Raw genomic sequence first — 14,409 nt, forward strand, 5'->3', positions numbered from 1 at the left:
TGTGGGTTTACTGTGGATTGAGGAATGAGTGAATGGAAGATGTGGAAGTGGTGTCAAATGTGGAAGACTTTATCAGCGATCTTGATGAAGAGGAGAAGAAGGATAGGGCATTGGTTGCTAGTGGAGAAACTGGGGAAGGGGAGACAATTTTAAGATGGGGTTACTTGAGCTAGATTTCTTTTGGTTGCAAGCAACAGAAAGGAGTTTTGGGGTAAGAATCCTGGCTGTTGCAGGGAATCAAAGGAAGAACTTATTACAGAAGCCAGGAAACAGCTGGTCCCACAGTCAGAGGTTAGGTCTGGTCTCTCTAGTACTGTCATTTATGTGCAGTAAAGAGGCTCCATTTCTAGGTCTCTCAGACTCTGGGTTTTAAGTTCAAGTACTCACGTGAGAGAATCAGATTGCGCCAGTCTGAGTCAAATATCTACCACTTGTCTAAACACTTATAAGTGGGGGGCAGCACAGACATGGATTTTGGGAGCCCATCTGTTAGTTCTAAGTCATTCCCAGAGAAAGGGAAGATCTTATGAGCCAGGTGACCATCCTTACTTGTGTGCATCCAGATGTAGTGTTAGCTTGGAGCACAGAGCCAGCAGGGAAGGAAAGTGAGGGATGACTAACATAGTAAGGTCCCTGAGAAAAAGGCAGGAGGTTAAGGAGAGCTGGAGTGTAGGGTCTGAGGCATGGCAATGACAAGTGATGAGGTTGAAGAATGGACCAGATTAGCTAGGGCCTTGAATGCACTTCATCCTGAGAGCAGTTGAGGGTCACGTGTTGTTTTGGGGAAGGGAGTGATGTGTTCATGATAGAAAAATCATCTGGCTGCTGTGCAGAGGTGGATTAGGAAGGAAAAGACTGAAGGCTGGGAGTCCAGTGTCCAATGAAGATGAGGGTTCAGAGTCCAGGAGAGAAACGATAAGACCTGACCAAGGCGTGGCGGAAGGCACAGAAAAATTCTAGGCCGAGTTGATAGGACTTGACTGCTTGAATATGGGGGAGCAGGAAGGAGTCAATGAAGGCCCCTGGTTTCTGGCTTGAATGGCCAGGTAAATGAGGAGGCTGAGCAGGTTTTAGGAGGACGAGGATTCAGGTTGGATTTGGGACTTCCAGGGAAAGATGCCCAGAGACAGCTGGATTCACAGGGAAATCTGGTTTGCAGACATGGGTTTGTGAATGGGCAGCAATAGGGTTATTGCGACCCCGGGGAAGATTAAGATCACCGGGGAGAGAGACAGAGGCTGGAAGGGCTAAGGACTGAGTAGGGAAACGACAGCTAAGGGCTCATCAGCAGAGGAGGACCAGCCAGGAGAGACCACAGAGAAGCAACCACAGAGCAGGAAAGGCTGGACATGCCCCACCCCCAACAATGCTCCATAGGCCCAGAGACCCCTGTAAGCCTGGAATATCCCTGGGTCTAGGAAAGCAGGAGAGGCCGTTCTGGTTGAGACCCTGGAAAAGGACCCTGAGCAGCAGCTCTATGGGGCTGGTGGCATGTTCTGGCCTCTGAGGGAAGAGGGGCTGTGAATGCAGTTGGGCCTGTCTCCTCCCATCATGATCCCCCAATCCCCACCATGGAAGGTCCTGCCCTACCTTCAATTCTCTGCTGGAGAGTGTCCCTGTTTTCACTGATTCTTTGGGACCTGAACCAGAAACTCTAAGGGATCCAGGAGAAGGTAAGAGCATGAACCCAGACTAGCAACTGCTTTCCCTGAGACCAGCACCAAAAGGGTCTGTAAGGTGGGGCATCCAGCCTGGCTGAGCAGGGCCCAGGAGCCATGAGAACCTTGGACCCTGCCTTTAGCAGACTCACTACTCAAGTCCTCAGAGGAATCTGTTCCTACTGTGTCCAGCTTGCCTGGCCACAGGCCCAAGGAGGGAACATAACTGGTCCACAGGTCAAAGGGCAAGGGATACTGGAACAGCTTGGTGGCCCGGGGCTCAACTGGATCCCCTCTCTTTTTTGCCATCTACTGGCTTCAGATCTGGACCCCATCCCTGCACCCTGTCCTCCCCTCCTCAGCAGCTGCCACCCCTGACTTTGCCCTTGGAACCCCAACCCAGACCTGAGTGTGGAGGACAACCCAGCTCCCCGGCTGTCTCACTGCATCCCTTGTCTTTGTGTGGAGGTCAAACATGGGTTTGCACAAACCATAGACATGAAGGTGAAGAATCTCCAGTATCCTGGTAGAGTAGCCAAGTGACTGGAGAGCACAAACTATAGAGCCAGGCTGCCTGGATTCAACTCTCAGCTCTCCACTTATGGGCTGTGTGTCATTGGACAAGCTACTTAACCCCCCAGTACTCAAGTTCTCAGCCAAATGGGGGTAATAATGATACTAGTATTTACTTGGATCATGGCGTAGATTGAATTGTGTACCCCAGTTTGGATATGTTCTTGGTCATAGTCTGCATTCTGATGGGGCCATTATAAATAAGATCTCTTCAAGATATTACTTCTTTTGAAGCATGGCTCACTGAATCAGGTTGAGCTCCAATCAGGATTACTGGATCCCTTTATAGGCAGAGTGAACATTAGACAGAAGCCACTTGGAGCAGCCAGAAGCCAGAAGTCAGTGGAACCTGAAGAAGAAAGAAGACATTGCCAAGGAGCAGGTATCACGGGCAGCCAGCCCCAGAATGCCACCATCCCATGGAAGAAAGCATTGCCTTGCTGGTGCCTTGATTTTGGATGTCTCCAGCCTCAAATCTGCGAGCCAATAAGTTCCTATTATTTAAGACATTCCATCATATGGTATTTGTTTTAGCAACTAGGAAACGACAACACTTTTATTAAATGAATTATATATACAAAGTATAACCATGTTTGGCATATGGCAGATGCTCTGCAGATGTCAGCTATAGCCCTGTGAGTACTCCATCCCCAACATGTAGCTACTCTTAAACCAAGGAGGAGGATCTTGCTAAATCTCCTCTCTCATTTACTTCCCTGCTGGGATTTGAACTCTTTCTTTCCAAGACTCAGGTAGGAAGATCTGGTCAGGATAGTGAATGACTTGAATTAGAATCTCTGATTCTGTAGACTATAACTACAACAACAAAAACGACAACAAAACTCAATGATAGCCTGATGTTCTTGCACTTCCTTACAACAGCCCTGCTGTGTTTAGCACCCCCATTTTATAGGTGGAGAAGTTGAGACTTGAACAAGCTAAGTGCAACTTGCTTGTTTCACCCAGGAGTAGCACCATTATCTCACCCCAAAATAATAATAATAATACTCAGAGAGGGAACCTCAGGACTCACTCTACCCTGCCTGGGCTGGCACCTCCACTCCCATGCCCAATGTGGGAATGAATCAGAGCTGAGAAAGTTTCAGGGTTCAAGCTCCAGGTTTAGGAGAGCAGGTTATGAGGGTAGAACTAACTGGTCTGTGCCAACTCTGGCCAGGCCTGGCCCTTGGCATCTGGGACCCTCCAGGTCCTCGGGCCCGACTTCCAAGGCCATACCCATAGAAGGTCTCACAAGCCCTGGGAAAAAGTCAAGAAGGCAAACGGAAGCTGAGCATGAAGGGGCAAGGGCAGGTCTGGATGAGGCTCCTTTAATAAGACCTGAACATCCCCAGAAGGTGTAAGTTCATATGTGGATGTTCCCTGGTTTGGACTAGATTTGGCAGATTCTAGGGAACATAATCTTCCTGAGTAGCCAGGTAACATGGCTAAGGACCTAGAGTTTGATTGTTAAGCCCTGGTGGAACACGTGGCAGATTTCCACACCTGAACTTCTATGCCATGGGAGATCCTAAGCCCAAACTGCTCTGACCCTCTGTAAATCCCTGCTTGTCTTTTCTCTCCCCCAAATGCGAGTTTAGATTTTGGGGCCCATTATTTAAGCCCTTCTCTTGACAATGTCTCCAACATCCCATATTGTGATATCCTTTTGACCCACATTTGCACCCTTCTGGTGAAACTCCAACCTGAGACCAACTGCTCCCTATGCCTGCATCCTGGCCTGTCTGTGCTGTTGAGGAAATCACACCATTTCCCAGGCTGGTGCCTCTCTTAATGCCTGATCTCCAGTGCCATGTGGGCGCTCAAAGTTTCTGGTAATCTTCCTTGCTCAGGAAGGAATCTGGCTGCTTCCTTGCTCAGATCTCTCTCCTGTTCTCCACAGCAGCTCCTTAAAACCACCTCTACCTCACAGGAGAGTAGCTGCTGGCCAGGACATCCCTCAATTTCCAGCTGCAAGCCCCACAAACTTACCTGCGTCCACGTTCTTCCTTCTCTCCTATCAAAATGGAGTTGTAAGCTCAATCCCTCCATCTGTGCCCTGGATCCCCTGCCTCCCTCTGCTCAGGGACTTTGCTCCAAGCACAGCCTGTTCTCTCTCTTGGATCTTCAACCTCTCTTTCTATCATCATTTAACCAAACATAGCTCTCTCATCTTAAATAGTCACAAAGACCTTTCAGTCCCATTTCTAAATGTCCATCCAGTCTATTCTCTATAACTTTATGCCAACAGTCAGCCCCTCATCTGAGCCTCTATCACGTCACAACTAGACTATGACGAGAGTCTCCCAACTGATTTTCCTGCCCCCTATCCTCCCCCTTCCAATTAATTCTCTATGCTTCAGGCAGAGGGATGTTCCTAAAACACAATCCTGACCAGACCATTCCTCTGCTAAATTCTTTAACTAGCTTCTCCATGGCCTTTATAAAATAATACCCCCATTATAGTATGCTAGCTGCCAGAATGCAATGCACCAGAAACTGAATGGCTTTTCAAAAGGGGAATTTAATAAGTTAGAAGTTTACAGTTCTTAGGCCATGAAAATGTCCCAATTAAAGCAAGTCTATAGAAATGTCCAATCTAAGGCATCCAGGGACAGATACCTTGGTTCAAGAAGGCCGATGAAGTTCAGGGTTTCTCTCTCAAGTGGAAAAGCACATGGTGAACAGGGGAATGTCTGCTAGCTTCTTCTCTAGGCCTCTTGCTTCAAGAAGCTCCCCCTGGGGGCATTCTCCTTCTCCAAAGGTTGCTGACTGGTGGATTCTGTCTCTCCCTCTCGTGGCTTTCTCTCTTGTCATTATCCTTATTCTCCCATCATTCTGAAGCTTTCTCCAAAATGTGTCCTCTTTCATAGGATTCCAGAAAACTAATCAAGACCCACATAGAATGGGTGGAGCTATCCCTCCATCTAATCAAGTTTAATACCCACAATTGACTGAGTCACATCTCTGTGGAGGTAACCTAATCAGGTTTCCAATCGATAGTACTGAATAGGGATTAGAAGAAATTGTTGCTCCCACAAGATTGATTAGGATTAAGACATGGCTTTTCTAGGGTGCATAAATCCTTTCAAACTGGCACTCCTGCCTCCTCCCTCCCCCCCTTAAAGAATGCTGTGGTCTTTGGCACAGCTCCAGCTTCTCCAGTCTCCCTGCTTGGCTCTGTCCAGCAAATCTTCCATACTCTGGCCATGCAAACACTTTGTGGTTCCTCAAAGGAGTTAAGTTCCTCTTGTCTCTGGGCCCTTCATCATGCTATTTGTTCTTTCTGGGAAACTCTACCTGGCCTCCCTAGCTTGCCCAGCTGTCTTATATTCAACAGGGGCCAGTGGAGATGGCACTTCTTTGGGGGCTGTTGGGCTATTTCTGGTTCTTTTTCTCTTAAGGCCAGTCTACAGCCAGTGTGTCCCAAACCCTATTCTGACTCCAGTCCTTCCCTAATTAAAAATCTTTCCATGTTTCCCTATGTCCTTAGGACAAAGGCCAAATTCCTTGACTGGGCTGATGAGGCCATTCAATGAACGGGAGTAAAGGAGGAGAGATTTGATGGAAACAAGGAAGGGTTCCTCTCACATAACTCTTGTTTTCTCGTTGAAGTGAGAGGCTAAGTCTTGTGTAGAGGGTGGTGGGGAGGGCGAGTATGGTGAGAGGTGATACTAGTGGTGTACAGAGGAAACTTGCAGGTCACTGTGGGAGTGGAACTGAGTGCCTCCAGGGAAATGGCATAACTGGTGAGCAGCATTGGGGTCATGTTTGAGATGGTGATGAGGAACTCACAGTAACCCCAGGCTGCCTGGCTCTGCAGGTTTCCCATAATTCTCACTGCAAAGGGGCAGGTACACTGAAGGCAGATGGATGGATTCATCCATGGAGGAAGTTTTTCTGGGAAAGTGGGCCAAAGGGCAGGGGGCTAGAGGGTTGAGGACTCTGTCGTGGGGTCGGTGAATGATGGATCACGGAATCTAGCCACATATTAAGGGAGGTGAAGACATGAGGGGAAGACTTTAGAGAGAGATGGCAGAGAGGTCAGTGGACCCATGGCTATGATATGGGCCAAGATGGGGTTTAGTGAGATGATTTGAGCAAGCAAGCTGAAGTCAGGAGGTCGTGGAAAGAAGCCCACATCAGTGATTGTGGAGATAGAAGCATTTTTGCTTTGCCCGTGCCTTGGCCCAGCTTTTACCACCACCTACCTCATGTTGTAGCTAGGCATAGATGTCAACTTCTGCTCCCCTGTGGAATAAGCCCTCTGGGGGCAGGAACCATAGTCCTCCATATCTTACATCATTCCAGGAGAGCATGATACTGACCTGGTCCACAGTGGTTGCTCCGTCAGCAACTTGAGCTATATGACCCTCCCTCCTTCCCATTTCCCAGGCTTCTGTTTTCTGCTGGTTTCTTAAAAGAAACATTGTGACAGATTCTAATCCTTTTTTCAGCAGAAAGGAAAAGGGGTTTATCTCCAAAGTACCAGATAAAGAGAGGTTCTCCGGTCCTTTAAAGGCCCCAAAGTTGACGATAATGGTCGATCTCTCTTGGGAGCCCAGGGAGAGCCAGAACTTCCAGGGCAGAGAGCACAGGGTTTCAGGAGGGAAAGACTATGGGCCGGTGGTGGGCAGTGGCCTAACTTCCCTACCTTTCCAAATGATAGTTGGGCTACTCTCTGCTCTTTGCACACACGTTGCCATCCAGTTGAGCCAGAGTCCTTCACCATTAATTAAACCAACAAAGCACCTATCATGTGTCAGGTCTGTGTTAGGAACTAGGGATACACAGACGGGTAAGATCCGAGCCCTGCTGGGAGGCACTCACTACCTGGCTAGGGAGACAGACACATACAGAGACATTGTAGCGTGGGGTCTGCAATTGAGGGTGCTAGGGGCACAGAGAAGGGGCAACTTATTAGTTTAGAGAAGGAGGGTCAGGGAAGATTCCCCAGAGAAAGTGGCTCCTGAAACTGGGTTTTGAAGGACAAAGAAGGCAAAGAGAACTGAACAGATCAAGGCAGGGAGAAATGAGAGTATGGTGAGTTCCCGGAAATAGTTCAGTGTGGCTGGCTCCTGGAGTGCTCTGTGGGGAGAGAGAGAGATTAAAATCACGGCAGGAAGACTGGACTTTACCCTGTAAGAGATGGGGAGCCATGGAAGGGCTTGAAGGCAGATTCGCACTTTAGGATAATCATGTTGGTTGAAGTGTGGGGCGGAGGCAGGGGAGGGGGGGGGAGGTGGATTTAAGAGAAGACAAGAGCAAAGGTGGGGTGGGGAGATTAATAAGGATACTGTTGTACAAAACATCCTTGTTACATGGAAAAGATGAATAGAGTCCTGCCTCAGTAGTGGGTATGAAGGGATGGATCCAACACATATGTATGAGGGGAATCAGCAGGAGTTGGTGATTTATTTATTGTACTCAAGGTAAGGAGATAGAGAGGGTGCGGTCCAGGGTCACCGTCACCCTGAGGTTTCTAGCCTCGGAGACTTTGTGAATGATGGTTCCTCCAGATGAAGTAGAGGAGGTAGTTCTGTGCAGGGAGGCGAGGGACTTGACATTAAACATGTTGTGCCAGAGGTGCCCATGGAATCCCCAGAAGATCTCTGTAGCACTCGATGTTCTTGGATATGCCCTTTTTTTGTCTCTGTGCCGACTCTTGCTGGTCCCTCAGTTTGCACACCTTATACTTCTCTATCAACGCAGCAATTCCTTGAACTTCCCAGCTGGAAGCAATTTTCTCTTCTCAGCGCCTCTATTATACGTAGCTCTATGTTTGATATCTCTGAGCAGACATGTCTCATTTTTCTGCTTCTATCCCCACCCCCCACCGAGCGTCACATAATCTGCCCTCGTGAGGCAGGAAGTGATGAAACAGTAACTAAGGCTTTAGAGCCCTGCTTCCAGGGGGAACTTTAACGTCGCCACCAGGAAGTGTTGCTGCATCATGGAAGGGGAGATCAAACACCCCTCCCATGCCCAGGGGCCCAGAGGCTGGCCAACTGGTGTGGTGACTGCACAGACCCAGGATGTTCTGGTTTCAGAGGCAGGGTAGGGCACTGCAGCATTTCAGCCATCATCAGGGGAATCAGCACTGAAGAGAACACAATCTGAGGTAGGGGCAGGTCTCCAGAGAAGCCAACTGAAAAGCCCCCAACACTGAACGCCTCACCTTTGGCTGCTACGTCAACCAGCACGAAGGACCCAGTCTCCCCATCCTGCATGTGCCCCCCGGGGAACTGAAACCCACGGCCTTCCCACAGCTGAGCATCCCCTCACCCCATCTCCTCTCTCCCCTTCAGCTCCTCGTTACCTGAAAGGAGAAGCCTTAAGTGTGACGGAGGAGACCTTCAAGTCACCTTTTATGAGCCTGACACAGAAGCAAAGTGCTGGCTTTGGAAGGGGTGAAGGTGAGGTAAAGGGGAAGGAAAGTTTTCAGTGCTGAGATGGTGGGTTAATGATAATAACAATGACAGTCATCATTTTTATTGTGCATCTGCCGTGTGCCCAGGCCTTCCACACATGAGCTCATTTAATCCTTACAATTGATGACCATGTCTATGACCCTCAAGAAACTGAGGCTCAGAGAGCTTGTCACTTGCCCAAGCTCCCCCCGCTGCTGAGTACTAGAGGCTTGTCACATTTTGGAGCCCATGTTCTTTCCACTGCATGACCAGCTACTTTCCTCTGTGAAGGATCCCTTCACAGTCAGTCAGTGTGTGGGGCAACAGTCTCTCCTATGGAAATCCCTGTTGGGCGTTACAGGGCCAGGGTGGGACTTGAGGGGTGTTGGTCAAGAATCTCCAGGGAGCCCAGCGACTTCTCTGCTTGGAGACACCAGACACAGGCAGGCCGACTCTGACAGTTCCACAAACACCACCACCCCGTTCCAAGGAGACACACGCTCGCCTTCCCATGGTGGGTACCCATGGACTCTTAATCCCACACTCACACAATCCCACAGAAAGGCCTACCACTGTTCTAGGGACACGTACACTCTCACACCCTGACGCAGTTCTCGGGGTGCCGAGGCAGGTCCCTTGGAAGGGGGCTCCGGCTCCGTCAGATGAGGCTGGCGATGCTCGATGTGGTCTCGCGACGCTGGCCAGCTGAAAGGTGTCCTGAGATGCTGAAGATGCCGCCGCTGCTTCTGTGGCCACTGTGGGTGGAAGGGGTGGCCACGCCGATAGGGGGGCAGTGTCCGCTCACGCCCACCTGATACAGCAGCAAGCCCAGGAGCAGGAGCGAGCCTGAGGCAGCCAGAGCAATGCCCACCGACAGCATGGCGGCCAGCGGCCGTGCAGGGGCGGGGGCGGCCGCCAGCCCAGCCAACGTCAGGCCGGTGACCAGCAGCACGAGGCCGCTGAGCAGCACCATGAGGGCGTCGGCGCCTCCGCCGCTGCGCAGCAGGGCCACGTGGTGGGGCTGGCGCACGCAGTTCATGTCCTGCACGGCGGAGCTCATGAGCTGCTTCACCAGGACCAGGAGGGCCAGGAGACAGAGCGCGGTGCCCACGGCTAGCCGCCACTCACCCGAGCGGCTGCTGGTGGTGGAGAGCAGCGCCACGCCAGCTGCCCCACAGCCTGCCACGAGGCCCACGGCCACGGCAAAGCAGAGTGCTGAGCGCCGTGGCTGCTGGGACCACCACAGCTCCACCTGCTCTGCCAGCATATCTGGGGGCAGCCCCCGGCCCACCGGGGCGTGAACCTCTCGTTCAGACATGACTTGGTCTGGTAGGAGTCCGGGCAGAGGGTGGGCGTCAGGGATTAGAGGCTGTGGCTCGTGGCCTGGTGTCCCCCCCACCTGCTTGGCAGTTAGAGGTCCAGGGTCCTGTTCCTCTCACAGGCCAGGGAAGTATCACCATCACCTGCAGGGGGGAATCACAGTTGTTACTTCTCCAGCTCACCTGTTTCTCATCCTCCCTCCTGGGAGCCTTGGAGATGACCCCTGGGAAACTTCCCCAGTGTCCCCTGGTACCCTCCCCATCCCCCTAGAAAGTCCACTCCCAAGCAGGAAAGCTCCCTCCCTAAGAAGGCAGCCCCCAGCCCATCAACACACCCCAAACCCCGTCCAGGGAATCCCCTTGCCCAGCCCCTGACCTCTCTGGCTCCAGCTGTCTCAGTTGCCTGTCCCATCCTGGCTGGCTGTGGGAGCTGGTGCCACGGTGGATGATGGGACGGACAGCCAGAGATAAAGCCTCATTCAGGATCTGACTCACATGGCCTCACTGTCACCACTGGCTCCTAGGGAGGGCAGTAGGGAGGGAGGGGGCTTTGTGACTTAACCCTTCTGGAGTCAGCAGCCTGACCCTTGAATTTTCTCTCCTAGGGCTGTGTCTCCTTCTTCTCTGTGGGTTAGGACCTGACCCCTAACACCCTCCACTCTCACAACCACGACGACAGCAACATAAACCAATAGTTCCTAAATTGCTTTCAATCCTGAATTGCCCTCCTGAGCTGCAGACCCATAAATCCAATTGTCATCTCTGATGCAACAGGTACCAACCAAGCTCATCATCGTACCCTCGGAACCTGCTCCACCTCCCTTGTTCCTCATTTCAGGCATGGCAGCACCACCCTCTAAGTCACCCAAGCCAGAATCCTGGGAATCTCATGGGGCAATTCCTGTTCTCTCTGTCGTATCTAATCCACATCCTGGGGAGTCCCCCTCTAAGCATGTCTCTGTCTTGCTCTCTGCCCTCACCCCTACAGCTCCTGCAGCTTCACCCGCTGGCCCCCCACCTCCCCAGCAGTCTTTCCATTTCTTCCACTCTTCCTTCATGACCCCCACCCCATGCATCCTCCTCCACAATTTCTCCGATATGATGTAAAGAAAAGAGGAGGGCTCTAGGTTTGAAATCAGCCAGTCATCATGAGTCACAGTGGGCAAAAATAAAGCGGATGTGGTCCCTGCCCTCCAGGAGTCCCATCCCAGTTTAAAGCAGGAGACAGACATGAGCAAGCAAGTGATGTGTGCTGGGGTGTGGGATGGCCCCCACGGGGCCCTGCGGGAGCCCAGAAGAGGGGCTTGGGAGGTTTGGGGGAGCTGGATGAATTCACCTCTCTGAGCCGAAGTCTCCTTCTCTGAAAAATAAGGACAATGACATTTATCTTGTGTGTGTGTGTGTGTGGGGGGGCGAGCCCTTTGACATCTTCATTTCAAGATTCCCAGTGGGGACAAGATGCTAGGCACATACTTTTTGAATAAATAAATAAGATGTCCCTCTCTCCAACTTAAGATAGGACCCAGGTCCTAGATCATTCCAGGAATATGACTACTTGGCCATGCACAGGTTACACCCCTGATGAGGTATCCGTTCTTTGCAACTCCTCTGCAGGGGCCGCCAGGCAGGTGGGTGGGGCAGGTGTAGATGTCCCCAAGGGAGGTGGGGGCGAGGCTGTGGGAGGGGCTTCTGGAGTCATTCCCAGGATTCCTCTGGGCTGTAACTTCACTGGTCTGAAAATGCTTGCACGGGTGTGCTGCGACAGCGAGCCCAGTCTGGGGGTGGGGCAGAGGTTCTCAGCGAAAGGGCCGGGGCGGGAGAAGGTGGGGGTGCTTGGGGATAAGGGGGTCTGTGGGGTGCTCACCAGAAGCCTGGACATGCTGGATCCGATCCGAGCAGGCAGGGCAGGGCAGGGCGGGTGGGGTAATCCTGCTCTGTTTCCGGGGACACGCTTCACCTGCCTACTGGCACGACACTCGGCCAGCCTTGAGGGGGTGGGGGCGGGGGAGGAGGATCAACAGGTGTTTTCAGGGCAGGGCCTGAGCTGATTGGCTGATGTGGCTCTGCTCTTTCTGCTAGGCAGAGACATTCTTGGGAAGGGAGGGGCTTCTGTCACCTCCTGGTAGGGCTTGAAACACAATTCCCAGACCTGGGCAGCAGGAGGAATGTGGATTATCTGCTCCAAATCCTAGTCCCTGGCCCATTCCCCGGACCTACCCCCAACCCCACCCCCCGGCCCAACCCGCCAGCAGCAACCCCAGCTTCTAACCTTAGTCCAGCCCCAAAGCCCTACCCCAAATCCAGTGGCCAATCCCAGCTACGGTTTCAGATCCTAGTCTCTACCTCACACTACAATTTCCACTCCTACCCTCACTTCCAAATCCGATTCCAGACCTGCCTCCGAATTCCAAACCGAAATCTGTTTTGAAATCTCAGTTCCAACTCCTACCCCCAACTCCTGCTCCAAATCCCACAACAGGCTCTAAATCCCAACTTCACCCCCAGCCCCTTCTACCCCTATTCCTGGATGCAGACCCCCAATCCCAATCATAACCCCAAACCCAGTTTTAGCCCCAAATACCAACACAAGCTCACCCCTCAATCCAGCCAGATTACCCCCATCCCTTGGCCTTTTCCTCTGTGCTGGAGCCCCCACAACCCTCTTGCTCATTTTCCCTCAGTCAGAGCCTCTAATTTCTGACTGTGGCAGGCCTGTCAACAGGTCTGGACCTCGCTTGGCCCTGGCTGGGCCTGCAACAGATGGAGGTGGGGAAGGCAAGATTTGAGTGAACAGGGAGGAAGGGTAAAGGCACATCAGGTAGGAAACATGAGCTCCCTTGCTTAAAACACTCCCAGTTCCTTCAGAATAAATGTCACGTTCCTTTGCAACGTGCCCAAAGCCCCTTGTGGTCTGGCTTCAGCCAACCATACCAGGTCAGACCTTTGCCACTGGCACCTACCCTACAAGCCAGAATGAATGTCCTTCAGTCCTGCACATGCTGCCATCAGCAACACCCTTCTGGTTTTTTTTTTTTTTTTTTTTTTTTTAACTCAAAGTTCGCTCTGCCTGGCATGTTCACTTTTTCCCTCAACCCCAACCTGGCCAACTTGCATTCTTCACTTGAGAAGTCAACCTCCGGTAGTAAGCCCCCTTCCCTACCACCTCCAAACTGATTTTAAGTGCAGCTTTGGTGCACCGAGAGTCCCTCTGCTTTCCCCACAACTGCTCTTACTACCACTTATCTGTCATCTTCCAGTAGAGGTGTGGTCCCCAAGGGGTACAGGGACAGTGACAGATGGTTAATAAAACCATCATTACTTCAGTGGCCAGCATTGTGCCTGGCACATGGAAGGTAATCAGCGATTATACGTTGAATGATTGAGTGAATGAATAAATGCATTGACAGGTGAGGGGGTTTGAACAGGTAACATGAATTGTAGCTAGAAAGACAAGTTTGGCGCAGGTTGTACAAGGCCTTGAATGCCATGGCGAGGCATTTGGATTGTGTGTGCCAGGGTCCATGGAGCGTTCTGAAGTATTAACAGGGACATGCTCAGAGCTCTGCTTCTAACAGGTGATTCTGGCACCACACACCACACATCCTCCGGATTGGTAAAGGGTGGCTGGTAGGAGGTGATTATAAACTGTCACTCATCTCCTGGACTGAGAGCCTTGTACTGCCTATTGCTCTCTCCTTCTGGTGTGTATGAAATAGACAAAAAAAAAGATAAGATCAAAGTTATCTTTCCCTAATCATCTCACAAAAATAGTTGGGATTGACCTTCCTTCCTTCTCTTTACTTTGTTCCATGGAGATGATTCGGGCCCACTCATAACTCTGCTTCAGTGCTGTCCAGTAGAAACGTAATGTGAGCCACAGATGTAATTTAAAATTTTCTAGCAACCGCATTTAAAAAGTAGAAAGAAACAGGTGAAATTAATCCATTAAAATTAATGTATTTCATTTAACCCCCAAATATTATCACTCATGTATACAAATTATTGATGAGATAATTTACAATATTTTATTTTGCATGGTCTTGAAAATTCAGGGTGTCTTTAATGCATGCAATGCATTGCAGTTCAGACTGGTCACATTTCTAATGCTCAATGCGGCTAGTGGCTCCGTATTGGATAGCACAGCTCTAGATGATCCTTCCCCTCAAGCGAAGGTTAGGGCAGCCGACCACTGCGGGACAGGCTGAAATCTGGGGGGCCACGGCATGAAGTTGCAGTTGCTCATCCTCCCATGCTGGCAAAGCATTCCAAGCGTCCCCTGCCCTCAGAGGAGCGGGGGAGCTGGGGACCTGGCAGGGCTCACGGCCCGGGATTCCATCTGCACATGCCTGATGCTCATTTATCCTCCCAGTTCCAAGGAGGGGCCAGTCCCAACCAGACCCATGGTCCTTGTCTCGGGCAGGGGAGCCCAGGATTTCCCCTCCCATTCTTCTT

General features: G+C 51.2%; 1 protein-coding gene across 2 annotated transcripts; it reads right to left on the reverse strand.

Moving 5' to 3' along the window:
• Positions 1 to 8,704: 8,704 nt before the first annotated feature.
• On the reverse strand, positions 8,705 to 11,933 carry TMEM125 (transmembrane protein 125). Of its 2 annotated transcripts, XM_077149995.1 has the most exons (3): positions 11,822 to 11,933; positions 10,334 to 10,477; positions 8,705 to 10,101 (listed from the first exon to the last, which is right to left on the reverse strand). In XM_077149995.1, the coding sequence occupies exon 3, from the start codon at positions 9,954 to 9,956 to the stop codon at positions 9,297 to 9,299; it is 660 nt and encodes a 219-aa protein (XP_077006110.1). In that variant the 5' UTR covers positions 9,957 to 10,101; positions 10,334 to 10,477; positions 11,822 to 11,933; the 3' UTR covers positions 8,705 to 9,296. The 2 variants fall into 2 exon arrangements, with proteins under 2 accessions (XP_077006110.1, XP_077006111.1); XM_077149996.1 differs by lacking the exon at positions 10,334 to 10,477.
• Between the last annotated feature and the right edge of the window lie 2,476 nt (positions 11,934 to 14,409).

The sequence above is a fragment of the Tamandua tetradactyla genome, chromosome 2 (genome assembly GCF_023851605.1).
Source record: "Tamandua tetradactyla isolate mTamTet1 chromosome 2, mTamTet1.pri, whole genome shotgun sequence".
Lineage (NCBI taxonomy): Eukaryota > Metazoa > Chordata > Mammalia > Pilosa > Myrmecophagidae > Tamandua > Tamandua tetradactyla.

What these genes read in the sequence shown, in the direction of transcription:
- TMEM125 (XM_077149996.1), bottom strand. Translation starts at nt 9,956, where the DNA reads ATGTCTGAACGAGAGGTTCACGCCCCGGTGGGCCGGGGGCTGCCCCCA.